Here is a 19,206-nt window from a genome sequence, read left to right on the forward strand (position 1 = left end):
ACAGACCTATATCCATCCTGCCCTGCCTATCTAAGGTCTTCGAAAGCCAAGTCAACAAACAGGTCACTGACCATCTCGAATCCCACCGTACCTTCTCCGCTGTGCAATCTGGTTTCCGAGCCGGTCACGGGTGCACCTCAGCCACACTCAAGGTACTAAACGATATCATAACCGCCATCGATAAAAGACAGTACTGTGTAGCCATCTTCATCGACCTTGCCAAGGCCTTCGACTCTGTCAATCACCATATTCTTATCGGCAGACTCAGTAGCCTCGGTTTTTCGGATGACTGCCTTGCCTGGTTCACCAATTACTTTGCAGACAGAGTTCAGTGTGTCAAATCGGAGGGCATGCTGTCTGGTCCTCTGGCAGTCTCTATGGGGGTGCCACAGGGTTCAATTCTCGGGCCGACTCTTTTCTCTGTATATATCAATGATGTTGCTCTTGCTGCGGGCGATTCCCTGATCCACCTCTACGCAGACGACACCATTCTATATACTTTCGGCCCGTCATTGGACACTGTGCTATCTAACCTCCAAACGAGCTTCAATGCCATACAACACTCCTTCCGTGGCCTCCAACTGCTCTTAAACGCTAGTAAAACCAAATGCATGCTTTTCAACCGATCGCTGCCTGCACCCGCATGCCCGACTAGCATCACCACCCTGGATGGTTCCGACCTTGAATATGTGGACATCTATAAGTACCCAGGTGTCTGGCTCGACTGCAAACTCTCCTTCCAGACTCATATCAAACATCTCCAATCGAAAATCAAATCAAGAGTCTGCTTTCTATTCCGCAACAAAGCCTCCTTCACTCACGCCGCCAAGCTTACCCTAGTAAAACTGACTATCCTACCGATCCTCGACTTCGGCGATGTCATCTACAAAATGGCTTCCAACACTCTACTCAGCAAACTGGATGCAGTCTATCACAGTGCCATCCGTTTTGTCACTAAAGCACCTTATACCACCCACCACTGCGACTTGTATGCTCTAGTCGGCTGGCCCTCGCTACATATTCGTCGCCAGACCCACTGGCTCCAGGTCATCTACAAGTCCATGCTAGGTAAAGCTCCGCCTTATCTCAGTTCACTGGTCACGATGGCAACACCCATCCGTAGCACGCGCTCCAGCAGGTGTATCTCACTGATCATCCCTAAAGCCAACACCTCATTTGGCCGCCTTTCGTTCCAGTACTCTGGAACTCTCAGAGCTGAACTAAGATCTGAGCTATGTATTCAACTCCGAGACAGAGCTGGACTCAGATCTGAGCTATTTATTCAACTCAGACAGAGCTGGACTCAGATCTGAGGTATGTATGCAAGAGAACACACATTGGGTTATAGATGGTTTTTATTTTGTGAACAGTTGAGTGATATTGCAGGACACTTAATGACAGATTGTGTGGTATTTGACTGGCTCCTAGACATGAGGTCGTAACAATACTATAATACCATATTCCCAGTACAGAGCCGAGGCAAACCAAGCTGGCCTGGTTATGCTTCCACCATAGTTGCTGGAACCTCAGTGTGAGAAGAAAATATCCAGCTAGCACAGTACGGTTCAGGTCGGCCCTGACTCAGACACATATGTTTCAGGTTTTGTCTTCCATGACACACTTATTCAACCTACTTACATCATTCAACAGTCTCAGCTGTGTTGTTGCACATATTTCTCTATGATTATAGTAACACAATGAGGAGACTATGGCGAGCGCTTGTATAAGTGTTCCTGAGCTAGCCGTGATGTGAACTTAGTTTAACCCAGCCTGTGTTTGTGTGTCTACTATTGTTACGGCGGACCAGAGTCAGTGGGCCTAATCAGTGCAGACATCCTCTCTCATTGTCACAGTGCAGACCTGGAGAAAATCAGGAAGTGGCTCCACTGGCTCTGTTTATTAGTGGTTCCCTTGCCTTGCTGTCACAGTAGGCACTAGATGGCCATGCTAGAAAGGACAATAGTAGCCTATTAACATAGCTATGTGCTCTTAATTGAGGGTCAGGGTCAAAGGTAAGGTCAGGGTTGAGGGGAGAGTAGCCTAAAGGTTACGTTTAAGTTTAGTAGTTGAAATTGAATTTCTTGTCAAAAAGTCAATTTGTTCCATTGTTTCTATAATAGCCAGATAGTGACAACTCTATCTGTCTTTAGCCACGGAACCATGAAACCACGCAACAAGGGACACTCCATGTCTGCCTCTCCCGTTGATCTCCCTCTGCAGTGCAACCAGGGGATCAGTGGCCAGCTTTTGTATTCCCTCTCGCTACCAAGGAGATTTGAAAGGCGTGACACTCGATTGAGTTGGAGATGTGACTTTGGGAACGGTCAATAGTGGTCTGTTCCCTGCATGGATCTGACCTCTATCTCGCCCTCTGTCTATGTCAGTCACTGTCCAAGAGAGAACTCCAGGGCCTCTTCACACAGCTTCCCACATTGAGTGCTGATCTAGGATCAGTTTAGTCTTTTAGATCATAATTATTACTATTTCTTATGGATAGTAGGACCTGATCCTTGATCAGCCCTCTTACTGTGAATACAGCCAGGGTGTCCTAGAATCTCAAGAGTATGTTATCTATCTTATACCGGCAGCCAGAGACGGCTATGCATTATGCGAAGAGCCTTAGCTAGCAGTTACAAGACTAGGGACTAAAGGCATGCACGTCCAGGCTGGGGGAAGCATGGTCAGCATAACAGAGCAGTTTCCAAGCCAAGCCAGCCAAACCTTAGCATGGCAAGAGAGGACAAACTGATCTGGGACAAGGCTAGCCCAGCGCCACTGTGTCTGCAACTTTTCCAGAGAGACGTTCCAACTTGATCCAACAAAGGGGATCCCCAAGTCCAAGTGTTGTCCTGATTCTATCAGGGTCCAGTGTGTCACAGCGTCACTTGGATCAGGAGATGAATGACATTGGTTTATCAATGGCGTGCAGAATTTGCATGTTGTCTCCCTGTCTGTTCCTGGTTCAAGACCCCTGACTGTGACTGATCGCCAGGGCAGAGAGAGGTCTGACTGAGGAGGTGGAGGAGACAGGATGATCATGTACTTACCATGCCTGTGATGTGGTTGTCTCATCTAGCATTCCTTCAGATGAATACACTACTGTAAGTTGCTCTGGATAAGAGCGTCTGCTAAATAAGTCAAATGTCAAATTGAATCAGTCATAAGATCTTAATATCATGGGGCCCATCAGAACCAGGCCAGTACTCACAAAGCATCTCTGAGTAGCAGTGCTGATCTAGGATCAGTTATCCCTTTTAGATTATAAAGAATAAGATTATAGGGACAGGAAGGACCTGATCCTAGATCAGCAATACTGTGAGACACTTTGTTAATAAGGGCTCAGATCTCCTCGACAGATTATTATAAAGACTTGATAACAAGTAGAACACTGAGAAACGTTGGACAAACGTGTCTGTTGGAAAATAGACACTTTCTCTCAGATCAAGATGACTTCCTAGTTCAATTCACGTAGGGTCTGAAATATTGAAGAATTCAAACTTTCCACTCAAATATCCTATTGACATCAATGCATAATTCACATTAGATTTAGAGTTGCATGAGCTCTAGTTAATGCTCAGCCCTGAGTGTGTAGTTAGTGCTCAGCCCTGAGTGTGTAGTTAGTGCTCAGCCCTGAGTGTGTAGTTAGTGCTCAGCCCTGAGTGTGTAGTTAGTGCTCAGCCCTGAGTGTGTAGTCAGTGCTCAGCCCTGAGTGTGTAGTCAGTGCTCAGCCCTGAGTGTGTAGTCAGTGCTCAGCCCTGAGTGTGTAGTTAGTGCTCAGCCCTGAGTGTGTAGTTAGTGCTCAGCCCTGAGTGTGTAGTTAGTGCTCAGCCCTGAGTGTGTAGTTAGTGCTCAGCCCTGAGTGTGTAGTCAGTGCTCAGCCCTGAGTGTGTAGTCAGTGCTCAGCCCTGGGTGTGTAGTCAGTGCTCAGCCCTGAGTGTGTAGTTAGTGCTCAGCCCTGAGTGTGTAGTCAGTGCTCAGCCCTGAGTGTGTAGTTAGTGCTCAGCCCTGGGTGTGTAGTTAGTGCTCAGCCCTGAGTGTGTAGTTAGTGCTCAGCCCTGAGTGTGTAGTTAGTGCTCAGCCCTGAGTGTGTAGTTAGTGCTCAGCCCTGAGTGTGTAGTTAGTGCTCAGCCCTGAGTGTGTAGTTAGTGCTCAGCCCTGAGTGTGTAGTTAGTGCTCAGCCCTGAGTGTGTAGTTAGTGCTCAGCCCTGAGTGTGTAGTTAGTGCTCAGCCCTAAGTGTGTATAATAAGTGATTATTTTCAGTCTAAAACGAAGCGAAGGAGGAAGTCTCCCATGGTGTGTGGTGTGTGTGGCCACTGATCTGTATAATTGATTACACTGCAGCAGTGAGTTCCTTAATAACCCACACTGTTCAGTAGCAGTAGCACTTTGACCCCGCCTAGGGGTATCTGACCTCTCACCTCTGTGATGACCTCGTTGACCCTTGGAGATCACATTGATCTGGTCGGTCACGGTAGAGGAGCGGAGGAAGGGAGTCAGACTGGAGGTGGAAGAAAGGGATACACACACACACACACACACACACACACACACACACACACACACACACACACACACACACACACACACACACACACACACACACACACACACACACACACACACACACACATCCTTCATGTATAATGCATTAGATACCCAGGCTGACGGTGTATAGCCTACAGCAGCAGTTCATCCACAATGATGATATCAGATTACCCAGCGATTCCACATGCATACACACAGCAGGGGGCTTGTCACTGAACACAGCGGCCGTCAATCCCAGACAATTTGTCCCTTTATTTTGGTTGACTGTGTTTTTTGAGGGAAAGTAGGTGGGATGGCGCTCTGCTTTGCCCGTTAGAGATGTAGGTTGCCTGGGGGGGCGATCTGCTCTACAATCACTGGCTTTATGGGCCTGGTTAAAGAGCCAGAGTAACACGGAGAAGAGAACGCTCTCTCTTCTTCTTTTCTCTCTCTCTCCTCTCTTCTCTCTCTCTCTCTCTCTCTCTCTCTCTCTCCTCTTTCTCTCTCTCTCTCTCTCTTCTCTTTCTCTTCTCTTCTCTTTCTCTTTCTCTTCTCTCTCTCTCTCTCTCCTCTCTTCTCTCTCTCTTCTTCTCTTCTCTCTCTCTCTCCTCTCTTCTCTCTCTCTCTCTCTCTCTCTCTCTCTCTCTCTCCTCTCTGGCTGGTATCTATGGTCTTTTTTCTTCTGGTTTATTTCTCTCTTCCTCTTCTCACTCTCTAGCTGTCTAGTATATATCTCACTCTCTTGTCTAGTATCTATCTCACTCTCTCTCTTCTGTCTAGTATATATCTCTCTCTCTGTCTCTATATATCTCACTCTCTAGCTGTCTAGTATATATCTCACTCTCTAGCTGTCTAGTATATACTCTCTCTCTGTCTAGTATATATCTCACTCTCTAGCTGTCTAGTATATATCTCACTCTCTAGCTGTCTAGTATATATCTCACTCTCTAGCTGTCTAGTATATATCTCACTCTCTAGTATATCTCACTCTCTAGATGTCTTCTCTAGCTGTCTAGTATATATCTCACTCTCTAGCTGTCTAGTATATATCTCACTCTCTAGCTGTCTAGTATATATCTCACTCTCTAGCTGTCTAGTATATATCTCACTCTCTAGCTGTCTAGTATATATCTCACTCTCTAGCTGTCTAGTATATATCTCACTCTCTAGCTGTCTAGTATATATCTCACTCTCTAGCTGTCTAGTATATATCTCACTCTCTAGCTGTCTAGTATATATCTCACTCTCTAGCTGTCTAGTATATATCTCACTCTCTAGCTGTCTAGTATATATCTCACTCTCTAGCTGTCTAGTATATATCTCACTCTCTAGCTGTCTAGTATATATCTCACTCTCTAGCTGTCTAGTATATATCTCACTAAATGTAAATCTATATCTCTCTAGCTGTCTAGTATATATCTCACTCTCTAGCTGTCTAGTGTAAATGTAAATGTAAATGTCTATCTCACTCTAGCTGTCTAGTATATATCTATATATATCTCACTCTCTAGCTGTCTAGTATATATCTCACTCTCTAGCTGTCTAGTATATATCTCACTCTCTAGCTGTCTAGTATATATCTCACTCTCTAGCTGTCTAGTATATATCTCACTCTCTAGCTGTCTAGTATATATCTCACTCTCTAGCTGTCTAGTATATATCTCACTCTCTAGCTGTCTAGTGTAAATGTAAATGTAGTATATATCTCACTCTAGCTGTCTAGTATATATCTCACTCTCTAGCTGTCTAGTGTAAATGTAAATGTAAATGTAGTATATATCTCACTCTAGCTGTCTAGTATATATCTCACTCTCTAGCTGTCTAGTGTAAATGTAAATGTAGTATATATCTCTAGCTGTCTAGTATATATCTCACTCTCTAGCTGTCTAGTATATATCTCACTCTGTCTAGTATATATCTCACTCTCTAGCTGTCTAGTATATATCTCACTCTCTAGCTGTCTAGTGTATATCTCACTCTCGAGCTGTCTAGTATATTTCTCACTCTCTTGCTGTCTAGTATATTCTCACTCTCTAGCTGTCTAGTATATACTCTGTCTAGTATATATCTCACTCTCTAGCTGTCTAGTGTATCTCAGTATGTCTAGTATATTTCTCACTCTCTAGCTGTCTAGTGTAAATGTAAATGTAGTATATATCTCACTCTAGCTGTCTAGTATATATCTCACTCTCTAGCTGTCTAGTGTAAATGTAAATGTAAATGTAGTATATATCTCACTCTAGCTGTCTAGTATATATCTCACTCTCTAGCTGTCTAGTATATATCTCACTCTCTAGCTGTCTAGTATATATCTCACTCTCTAGCTGTCTAGTATATATCTCACTCTCTAGCTGTCTAGTATATATCTCACTCTCTAGCTGTCTAGTATATATCTCACTCTCTAGCTGTCTAGTATATATCTCACTCTCTAGCTGTCTAGTATATATCTCACTCTCTAGCTGTCTAGTATATATCTCACTCTCTAGCTGTCTAGTATATATCTCACTCTCTAGCTGTCTAGTATATATCTCATCTCAGTATATTTCTCTCTCTAGCTGTCTAGTATATATCTCACTCTCTAGCTGTCTAGTATATATCTCACTCTCTAGCTGTCTAGTATATTTCTCACTCTCACTCTAGTGTAAATGTAAATGTAGTATATATCTCACTCTAGCTGTCTAGTATATATCTCACTCTCTAGCTGTCTAGTGTAAATGTAAATGTAAATATATATATCTCACTCTAGCTGTCTAGTATATATCTCACTCTCTAGCTGTCTAGTGTAAATGTAAATGTAAATGTAGTATATATCTCACTCTCTAGCTGTCTCTAGTATATATCTCACTCTCTAGCTGTCTAGTATATATCTTTCTCTAGCTGTCTAGTATATATCTCTACTGTCTAGTGTATATCTCACTCTAGCTGTCTAGTATGTCTAGTGTATTTCTCATATTTCTCACTCTCTCACTCTAGCTGTCTAGTATATATCTCACTCTCTAGCTGTCTAGTATATATCTCACTCTCTAGCTGTCTAGCTGTCTAGTGTAATAGTATATATCTCACTCTAGCTGTCTAGTATATATCTCACTCTCTAGCTGTCTAGTATATATCTCACTCTCTAGCTGTCTAGTATATATCTCACTCTCTCACTCTCTAGCTGTCTAGTATATATCTCACTCTCTAGCTGTCTAAATGTAAATGTAGTATATATCTCATTGTCTATATATATCTCTCTCTAGCTGTCTAGTATATATCTCTAGTATATATCTCACTCTCTAGCTGTCTAGTATATATCTCACTCTCTAGCTGTCTAGTATATATCTATCTCTATCTGTCTCTCTTCTCTATCTCCTCTCTGTATCTACTCTATTTATTTATCCTCTCTCTCTGTATCTATTCTATTTATTTATCCTCTCTCTGTATCTATTCTATTTATTTATCCTCTCTCTGTATCTACTCTCCTCTTTATTTCTCCTTCTCTCTCTCTGTATCTACTCTATTTATTTCTCCTCTCTCTGTGTATCTACTCTATTTATTTATCCTCTCTCTCTGTATCTACTCTATTTATTTCTCCTCTCTCTGTATCTACTCTATTTATTTCTCCTCTACTCTTTATTTCTCTGTTCTATTTATTTATTTCTCCTCTCTCTCTACTCTATATCTCTCTCTCCTCTCTCTCTGTATCTACTCTATTTATTTATCTCCTCTCTGTATCTACTCTATTTATTTCTCCTCTCTGTATCTACTCTATTTATTTCTCCTCTCTCTGTATCTACTCTATTTATTTCTCCTCTCTCTACTGTATCTACTCTATTTATTTATCTCTCTCTCTGTATCTATTCTATTTATTTCTCCTCTCTCTCTGTATCTACTCTATTTATTTATCCTCTCTCTCTGTATCTACTCTATTTATTTCTCCTCTCTCTGTATCTACTCTATTTATTTATCTCTCTCTGTATCTACTCTATTTATTTCTCCTCTCTCTGTATCTACTCTATTTATTTCTCCTCTCTCTCTGTATCTACTCTATTTATTTCTCCTATCTTATCTTCTATTTATTTCTCTCTCTCTCTGTATCTACTCTATTTATTTCTCCTCTCTCTGTATCTACTCTATTTATTTCTCCTCTCTATCTATTTATTTATCTATTCTCTCCTCTCTGTATCTACTCTATTTATTTCTCCTCTCTCTGTATCTACTCTATTTATTTCTCCTCTGTATCTACTCTATTTATTTCTACTCTATTTATTTCTCCTCTCTCTGTATCTACTCTATTTATTTCTCCTCTCTCTCTGTATCTACTCTATTTATTTCTCTACTCTCTCTGTATCTACTCTATTTATTTCTCCTCTCTCTGTATCTACTCTATTTATTTCTCCTCTCTCTGTATCTATTCTATTTATTTCTCCTCTCTCTCTGTATCTACTCTATTTATTTCTCCTCTCTCTCTGTATCTATTCTATTTATTTCTCCTCTCTCTACTCTATTTATTTCTCCTCTCTCTCTGTATCTACTCTATTTATTTCTCCTCTCTCTGTATCTACTCTATTTATTTCTCCTCTCTCTCTGTATCTACTCTATTTATTTCTCCTCTCTCTCTGTATCTACTCTATTTATTTCTCCTCTCTCTCTGTATCTACTCTATTTATTTCTCCTCTCTCTCTGTATCTACTCTATTTATTTCTCCTCTCTCTGTATCTACTCTATTTATTTCTCCTCTCTCTCTGTATCTACTCTATTTATTTCTCCTCTCTCTGTATCTACTCTATTTATTTCTCCTCTCTCTGTATCTATTCTATTTATTTCTCCTCTCTCTCTGTATCTACTCTATTTATTTCTCCTCTCTCTCTGTATCTACTCTATTTATTTCTCCTCTCTCTGTATCTACTCTATTTATTTCTCTCTCTCTGTATCTACTCTATTTATTTCTCCTCTCTCTCTGTATCTACTCTATTTATTTCTCCTCTCTCTGTATCTACTCTATTTATTTCTCCTCTCTCTCTGTATCTACTCTATTTATTTATATATCCACTTCAATCAGTGTAGATGAAGGGGGGGAAGACATATTAAAGAAGGATGAGACATGGATTGTATGTTTGCCATTCAGAGGGTGAATGCGCAAGACAAAATATTTCAGTGCCTTTGAACAGGGTATGGTAGTAGGTGCCAGGCGCACTGGTTTCAGTGTGTCAAGAACGGCAATGCTGCTGGGTTTTTCATGCTCGACAGTTTCCTGTGTGTATCAAGAATGATCCAGCCAACTTGAAACAACTTTCTGAAGCATTGGAGTCAACATGGGCCAGCATCCTTGTGGAACGTTTTCAACACCTTGTGGAGTCCATGCCCCTGATGAATTGAGGCTGTTCTGAGGGCAACATGTTTTGTACACTCCGTGTCCTCTCCCTCTCCCTTCATCTATCTCTCTGTTTCATTTATGTAGAAGTCAGAGGCTTTGAGTGGGTCCACTCGGCCGTGAGAGAGAATGATCACCACTTCTGAGATCCTTTTCCTCTGTCTACCATCTGCATTTGGCTCTGATAGGCTGCTCATCCGTGATAAGAATCCACCGAGAGTTGAGTACCACAATGCCATCCCATCCTGACTTAATGGTCCGTGGTATCTCTTTTTGTCTTTACGGAGAGAGAAAAAAGACAAGTCAATAGCTATTGACAATGGAATGAGAGAAGAGAAACAATCTGAATCGTAAAGCTGCTCTATGAATCAGCTGGGATTTAATCCCCCTCCACTCCCCTCCACCCCCTCCACTCTCCTCCCCCTCAACCCCCTCCACTCTCCTCCCCCTCCACCCCCTCCACTCTCCTCCCCCTCCACCCCCCTCCCTCTCCCCCCTCCACCCCCTCCACTCTCCTCCCCCTCCACCCCCCTCCACTCTCCTCCCCCTCAACCCCCTCCACTCTCCTCCCCCCCTCCACCCCCTCCACTCTCCTCCCCCTCAACCCCCTCCACTCTCCCCCCTCCCCCCTCCACTCTCCTCCCCCTCAACCCCTCCACTCTCCTCCCCCCACCCCCCCCACTCCCTCCCCCTCCACCCCCTCCACTCTCCTCCCCCTCAACCCCCTCCACTCTCCTCCCCCCTCCACTCCAAGCCATAGGATGGGTAGAGAGAGAGAGAGCTGGCGAGGCAAATGCGCGGCGTAGAAAAGCACAATCTGCCACGGCTCTTGATGTGAGAATGACCTACATCCTGTGAGCCTGAGCATGCCTGCCTCTGCCTGCTTTCTAACAGGGAGGTGGTGAGGAGGACGTCCTCAGAGAGAGGTTTGGGGAGGAAGGTTGATGTACGTGCTGCTGGTAAACTGAGGGATATGCAGGACGGACTGGGGAAACTCCTTATTGAGTAGAACACGTGTAAATGTCAGAGTCTGTATGATTTACCACTGGGTGCTCAGTTCACATTCTGTGTGTGTGTGTGTGTGTGTGTGTGTGTGTGTGTGTGTGTGTGTGTGTGTGTGTGTGTGTGTGTGTGTGTGTGTGTGTGTGTGTGTGTGTGTGTGTGTAAAGTGGGCTAGCAATTGGCCCAGATATCTCAGTGGTACTAATTACCTCAAATGAGGAAGCAGACTGAGAACTAATATTGGACGATACACGTTTTAGCAGATGTTCAGCGCTGGTGTGTGTGTGCTTACCTGCTTTAGTGTGTGTGTGTGTGGGGGGGGGGGGTTGGTTGTAATTCATGGAGGAGTTTTCCTTTTGCCAGAGAGGAAGTCAAGAGCTCTCAGAAGTTCCAGTATACTGCTAGAGAGTGATGTGCTGATTTAGGAGTAGGTGGAACTGGAACATGTCCCTAACAACAGATCCAGGATCAGATGTTTTTCCATCCCCCTAATGGTTAGGTTTAGCATTGGGGTACACTAATCTGATCCTAGATCTGTGGTTCGTCAGCCTTGTCTGTTGTTTTACAGCACACTAGCTATCACATCTTCATCCATGGATGTGTCTGACTATGTGTGCATCTTAATTCCATACTTACATCTCTCTCTTTCACAGTACCTGAAGACCTTTCCTTGGAAGAGAGAGATGAGCTGTCAAACATACGACGTAGGAAAAAAGAGCTACTGGATGACATTGAGGTGAGTCAAGACAATGAAAAGAAATGTCAAGATTTAATATTTTTTATAAAGATATCACTCACCCTTGATATGATATGACTTTATGTGGGTGGCTAAAATGTTACTTTGACTCTAACCACTTACATTGAGTCTGTTTGTTGATTTACAATGCACTGCTAAAACAACTAGAGTTCAGTTGTGAATTCAACTCAGCTAATTCTCCCTCTAATCCTGTTGGCAGCGGTTGAAGTTTGAGATTGCAGAGGTGATGACTGAGATCGAGCAGCTAACCTGCGTGGGAGAGAGGTGCGTAACACCCCCCCTTCAACACCCCTCCCCCCTCCTAGCTACTGTTCCCTTCTCCTCTCCAAGTCGTCCAGCCACACACCTGTCCCAGTGTGGGTTAATAATCCATCTTTGTTTGTGGAGCTGAGCCGTCTCCTCTGCCAAACAGTTGCTAAACGCCCCACAACTGCTCCTATTCAGGGACTGACAACTGATTGGCTGTTCAGGGCTCATTGGTGATGAGGTGGAGAGAGTGTGTGTTAGTGTGTGTGTCTCAGGTGCAGCTGGGGAATGGTTCAAGCTATTTTAGGACACAGGGAGAACACAGTATACACACATGCAATAATGCAAACACACACACACACACACACACACACACACACACACACACACACACACACACACACAACACACGGACACACACACACACACATGAACACAAAGAAAGAGGCATATGGTTTTCATTAGACTGAGTTTGAGTTAGATTGAGTTTCTTCTGCTAATCAGTTAGTCGGTGCAACAACCTACATGGTTGATGTTACAGTCCAAATGGAAAGACAAGTCAAAGATAATTGTTTTTAGAGGATCATTACATTCTCATGTTCATAGCTGTCTTGGAACAGTAATAACTGAATCCAACTGATTTTCTCCTGAACCCAGCCCTATGTAAACTAACCGTGTAAACTCACTAACTCACCACAATACCGTTCCGTATCCTGGATAAATACTGCACGAAGTAGACAAATGTGACAGTTGACCTGGTGAACAAATACAAGTGTCAGTTGTTGATAATGCCACACCTGTTCTAGAGAGCTGATGGATCTCTCTGCTCTGTCCAATCACAGTAAAACAACACAAAGAAATAAACAGATCGCCATGGGAAGGAAGAAATTCAACATGGACCCCAAAAAGGTTTGTCTAAAGTCCATGCAATCCATGCTAAATCCATGATTTACCCACTTGCACTGATGTTAATGTGGTGTTATTGAATGTTTTCTGATTTCTATAGAAACGTAGATGTGTACCTGTTATGCCTCCTTTAGCCATGTAGAAAAGGTTACACTATAAACCATGTCCATCAAATATGTTATCTGTATGTTGTGTTATCTGTATGTTGTGTTATCTGTATGTTGTGTTATCTGTATGTTGTGTTATCTGTATGTTGTGTTATCTGTATGTTGTGTTATCTGTATTAATGACTTATTGTAACGCCTCCTAGCTCTCATTCAGGTCAAAACAGATAACTGTGTGTGTTATCTGTATGTTGTGTTATCTGTGTGTGTGTGTATTGTGTGTCTCATGTCAAAACAGATAACTGTGTGTGTGTGTGTGTGTGTGTGTGTGTGTGTGTGTGTGTGTGTGTGTGTGTGTGTGTGTGTGTGTGTGTGTGTGGCTTGGAGTGCTAACCAAACTGTGTGTGTCTTCCAGGGGATCCAGTTTCTGTTGGAGAACGACCTTCTCCAGCACACTCCTGAGGACGTATCCCAGTTCCTCTACAAAGGAGAGGGCCTCAACAAAACTGTCATAGGGGACTACTTAGGAGAGAGGTAACAAACACACTGCTCTAACCTCCTCTGTTTTCATCTCGCTCTCCCTCTTTCCCCCTTTACCTCTCTTTCTCCCTTCTCTCCCACTCTCTCTTTCTTACACTCTGTCCATCTCTCGGGGACATTTCTCCTCTCTCTTTCCTACACTCTGTCCATCTCTCAGGGAGATTTCTCCCTTCTCTCCCTCCCTCTATCTTTCCTACACTCTGTCCATCTCTCAGGGACATTTCTCCCTTCTCTCCCTCCCTCTCTCTTTCCTACACTCTGTCCATCTCTCAGGGAGATTTCTCCCTTCTCTCCCTCCCTCTCTCTTTCCTACACTCTGTCCATCTCTCAGGGGCATTTCTCCTCTCTCTTTCCTACACTGTCCATCTCTCAGGGAGATTTCTCCCTCCCTCTCTCTTTCCTACACTCTGTCCATCTCTCAGGGACATTTCTCCCTCTCTCTTTCCTACACTCTGTCCATCTCTCAGGGACATTTCTCCCTCTCTCTTTCCTACACTCTGTCCATCTCTCAGGGACATTTCTCCCTCTCTCTTTCCTACACTCTGTCCATCTCTCAGGGACATTTCTCCCTCTCTCTTTCCTACACTCTGTCCATCTCTCAGGGACATTTCTCCCTCTCTCTTTCCTACACTCTGTCCATCTCTCAGGGACATTTCTCCCTCTCTCTTTCCTACACTCTGTCCATCTCTCAGGGACATTTCTCCCTCTCTCTTTCCTACACTCTGTCCATCTCTCAGGGACATTTCTCCCTCTCTCTTTCCTACACTCTGTCCATCTCTCAGGGACATTTCTCCCTCTCTCTTTCCTACACTCTGTCCATCTCTCGGGGACATTTCTCCCTCTCTCTTTCCTACACTCTGTCCATCTCTCAGGGACATTTCTCCTCTCTCTTTCCTACACTCTGTCCATCTCTCAGGGAGATTTCTCCCTTCTCTCCCTCCCTCTCTCTTTCCTACACTCTGTCCATCTCTCAGGGGCATTTCTCCTCTCTCTTTCCTACACTGTCCATCTCTCAGGGAGATTTCTCCCTTCTCTCCCTCCCTCTCTCTTTCCTACACTCTGTCCATCTCTCAGGGACATTTCTCTCTCTCTCTTTCCTACACTCTGTCCATCTCTCAGGGAGATTTCTCCCTCTCTCTTTCCTACACTCTGTCCATCTCTCAGGGAGATTTCTCCCTCTCTCTTTCCTACACTCTGTCCATCTCTCAGGGAGATTTCTCCCTTCTCTCCCATCCCAGGGACATCTCTTTCCTACACTCTGTCCATCTCTCAGGGACATTTCTCTCTCTCTTTCCTACACTCTGTCCATCTCTCAGGGAGATTTCTCCCTCTCTCTTTCCTACACTCTGTCCATCTCTCAGGGACATTTCTCTCTCTCTCTTTCCTACACTCTGTCCATCTCTCAGGGAGATTTCTCCCTCTCTCTTTCCTACTCTCTGTCCATCTCCCAGGGACATTTCTCTCTCTCTCTTTCCTACACTCTGTCCATCTCTCAGGGACATTTCTCTCTCTCTCTTTCCTACACTCTGTCCATCTCTCAGGGACATTTCTCTCTCTCTCTTTCCTACACTCTGTCCATCTCTCAGGGAGATTTCTCCCTCTCTCTTTCCTACACTCTGTCCATCTCTCAGGGAGATTTCTCCCTCTCTCTTTCCTACACTCTGTCCATCTCTCAGGGACATTTCTCTCTCTCTCTTTCCTACACTCTGTCCATCTCTCAGGGAGATTTCTCCCTCTCTCTTTCCTACTCTCTGTCCATCTCTCAGGGACATTTCTCTCTCTCTCTTTCCTACACTCTGTCCATCTCTCAGGGAGATTTCTCCCTCTCTCTTTCCTACACTCTGTCCATCTCTCAGGGAGATTTCTCCCTCTCTCTTTCCTACTCTCTGTCCATCTCTCAGGGAGATTTATCCCTCTCTCTATCCTACACTCTGTCCATCTCTCATGGAGATTTCTCCCTCTGCGTGCATAAGCCCGGGCATAAAGCCTCGGGAAATGGATTGTCTGGATTTACGGAGCACAGCGGCGACAGTAGACAAGGGGCCATGCCAGTAAAACAGAGATCTGCCTGGCTACATGTGTTTCATATCTACGACATGTGGGCCACCTCGCAGGGATGTGACTGTCAAAACAACCTGTGTAGCAGGACAGAGCAGAGTGAGGCTGGCTCTGTGGCTGGGATAGATCGTTTTCTTTAGAAAATGCCTTTAAGAAAGCAACAACATCTTGTATGTTAAGTTGGTTGAATGCACAAACAAATAGCAATTTATTACGACCTGCAATCTTATCATATTGTATAATGGTTTGATAGAGTCATAATCTAGAGAAGGGGTGGAGTTGGATTTAAAAAGGGCCTGTCCCCTAACAGACATTTCAGTTCCTAATGGATTGAAACACACTTTACCTCTAATAGTTCTGTTTTTGGAAGTGCTAGACTGATCTTGACTAACACTGAATACCAGACATTTCCTGGCCTGAATCTGAGAACCTGACACACTGTATGCTCCTCATCCCAGGGACGACTTCAACCTCAAGGTGTTGCAGGCGTTCGTAGACCTTCATGAGTTTGCAGATCTCAACCTCGTACAGGCTTTACGGTGAGCTGTTTCTGCATATTACTGGACTAAGATTCCCAGCTGTTCATCACATTTAAAAAAATAATATAGTAGTATTTATTATTGATAATGTGCAGTTAATACACTTTATAATGCTGTTCTGCTTTCAATACACTTTATAATGATGTCCTGCTGCTTTCAATATACTTTATCATGATGTCCTGCTTTCAATACACTTTATAATGATGTCCTGCTGCTTTCAATACACTTTATCATGATGTCCTGCTTTCAATACACTTTATCATGATGTCCTGCTTTCAATACACTTTATCATGATGTCCTGCTTTCAATACACTTTATCATGATGTCCTGCTTTCAATACACTTTATAATGATGTCCTGCTGCTTTCAATACACTTTATCATGATGTCCTGCTGCTTTCAATACACTTTATAATGATGTCCTGCTGCTTTCAATACACTTTATCATGATGTCCTGCTTTCAATACACTTTATCATGATGTCCTGCTTTCAATACACTTTATAATGATGTCCTGCTGCTTTCAATACACTTTATAATGATGTCCTGCTGCTTTCAATACACTTTATAATGATGTCCTGCTGCTTTCAATACACTTTATAATGATGTCCTGCTGCTTTCAATACACTTTATAATGATGTCCTGCTGCTTTCAATACACTTTATAATGATGTCCTGCTGCTTTCAATACACTTTATAATGATGTCCTGCTTTCAATACACTTTATCATGATGTCCTGCTGCTTTCAATACACTTTATCATGATGTCCTGCTTTCAATACACTTTATAATGATGTCCTGCTTTCAATACACTTTATAATGATGTCCTGCTTTCAATACACTTTATAATGATGTCCTGCTTTCAATACACTTTATCATGATGTCCTGCTGCTTTCAATACACTTTATCATGATGTCCTGCTGCTTTCAATACACTTTATAATGATGTCCTGCTGCTTTCAATACACTTTATAATGATGTCCTGCTGCTTTCAATACACTTTATAATGATGTCCTGCTGCTTTCAATACACTTTATAATGATGTCCTGCTGCTTTCAATACACTTTATAATGATGTCCTGCTGCTTTCAATACACTTTATAATGATGTCCTGCTGCTTTCAATACACTTTATAATGATGTCCTGCTGCTTTCAATACACTTTATAATGATGTCCTGCTTTCAATACACTTTATCATGATGTCCTGCTGCTTTCAATACACTTTATAATGATGTCCTGCTGCTTTCAATACACTTTATAATGATGTCCTGCTGCTTTCAATACACTTTATAATGATGTCCTGCTGCTTTCAATACACTTTATAATGATGTCCTGCTGCTTTCAATACACTTTATAATGATGTCCTGCTGCTTTCAATACACTTTATAATGATGTCCTGCTGCTTTCAATACACTTTATAATGATGTCCTGCTTTTATAATGATGTCCTGCTGCAATACACTTTATAATGATGTCCTGCTTTCAATACACTTTATAATGATGTCCTGCTTTCAATACACTTTATCATGATGTCCTGCTTTCAATACACTTTATAATGATGTCCTGCTGCTTTCAATACACTTTATAATGATGTCCTGCTTTCAATACACTTTATAATGATGTCCTGCTGCTTTCAATACACTTTATAATGATGTCCTGCTGCTTTCAATACACTTTATAATGATGTCCTGCTGCTTTCAATACACTTTATAATGATGTCCTGCTGCTTTCAATACACTTTATAATGATGTCCTGCTGCTTTCAATACACTTTATAATGATGTCCTGCTGCTTTCAATACACTTTATAATGATGTCCTGCTGCTTTCAATACACTTTATAATGATGTCCTGCTGCTTTCAATACACTTTATCATGATGTCCTGCTTTCAATACACTTTATAATGATGTCCTGCTTTCAATACACTTTATAATGATGTCCTGCTGCTTTCAATACACTTTATAATGATGTCCTGCTGCTTTCAATACACTTTATAATGATGTCCTGCTGCTTTCAATACACTTTATAATGATGTCCTGCTGCTTTCAATACACTTTATAATGATGTCCTGCTGCTTTCAATACACTTTATCATGATGTCCTGCTGCTTTCAATACACTTTATCATGATGTCCTGCTGCTTTCAATACACTTTATAATGATGTCCTGCTGCTTTCAATACACTTTATAATGATGTCCTGCTGCTTTCAATACACTTTATAATGATGTCCTGCTGCTTTCAATACACTTTATCATGATGTCCTGCTGCTTTCAATACACTTTATAATGATGTCCTGCTGCTTTCAATACACTTTTGGAGCCTCTGTTTTCTTTCTCATTTGTTTTTCCTGTGTTCTATGCTCTCTCTCTCTTTCTCTTTCTCTTTCTCTTTCTCTTTCTCTCTGCTAGTGTAGACAGTTTCTGTGGAGTTTCAGACTGCCTGGTGAGGCTCAGAAGATCGATCGTATGATGGAGGCCTTTGCTTCGCGGTACTGCTCCTGCAACCCCGGTGTCTTCCAATCCACAGGTACACACACACACACACACACACACACACACACACACACACACACACACACACACACACACACACACACACACACACACACGTTGGACAGACCCTGTCATAAAGAGCAGCGCCAGACCACCCCTGCCTTAGATCAATGCGTCAGTTTGTGGAAAAGGAAGTAATGAATTGCTATAACGATTAAAACCCCAAATACCGGTACACTCACATTTCTAGAATCACTCACTATCAGTCGGTACTTGACTCTCTGTCCGATGACTTAATGCACTTTGTTGCTGACAGACTTGCGGTTCATTGTTGCTGTGTCATCACTACTGGTATGGCTCCTCTAATAAGGACTTTGATCACTGGTCAATAACAGAGGGTCATTAGTGACTAGTGAGGCACGCTCAGGCCACACGTTGTCTCTGTAGAGAAATGTATTGTCTAGGACGTATATGATATTGTGTCATGTCAGCTCTATGTTCTATCTGCAGTGTTGTGTCCCCTGTCCCAGTAACCAGTGGTGGGTTGATGTGTGGTCTTGGCCTCATGAATATGGATGTGTTGCAGTGGTGACATGCTGACTTAGTTATAGCTGCTTCTGCTGCATCCCCCTGGGGACTGGTGCCCTGACACACACCAGGTTAAAACGGCCAGGGGTTATAGAACAGAGTGGGGTG

The 19,206-nt window shown here is 42.8% G+C and overlaps 1 protein-coding gene across 2 annotated transcripts in view; it reads left to right on the forward strand.

Moving 5' to 3' along the window:
* The window catches only part of LOC118382273 (cytohesin-3), a 57,375-nt gene that overhangs the window by 23,616 nt on the left and 14,553 nt on the right, over positions 1-19,206 (forward strand). For both annotated transcript variants that reach the window (XM_052519793.1, XM_052519794.1), the window contains exons 2-7: positions 11,534-11,616; positions 11,837-11,901; positions 12,726-12,792; positions 13,309-13,427; positions 15,950-16,030; positions 18,432-18,544. In XM_052519793.1, coding sequence (XP_052375753.1) covers positions 11,534-11,616; positions 11,837-11,901; positions 12,726-12,792; positions 13,309-13,427; positions 15,950-16,030; positions 18,432-18,544 — 528 coding nt within the window. The remainder of the gene's footprint in view (positions 1-11,533; positions 11,617-11,836; positions 11,902-12,725; positions 12,793-13,308; positions 13,428-15,949; positions 16,031-18,431; positions 18,545-19,206) is intronic.

This window comes from Oncorhynchus keta, chromosome 5 (assembly GCF_023373465.1).
Source record: "Oncorhynchus keta strain PuntledgeMale-10-30-2019 chromosome 5, Oket_V2, whole genome shotgun sequence".
NCBI lineage: Eukaryota > Metazoa > Chordata > Actinopteri > Salmoniformes > Salmonidae > Oncorhynchus > Oncorhynchus keta.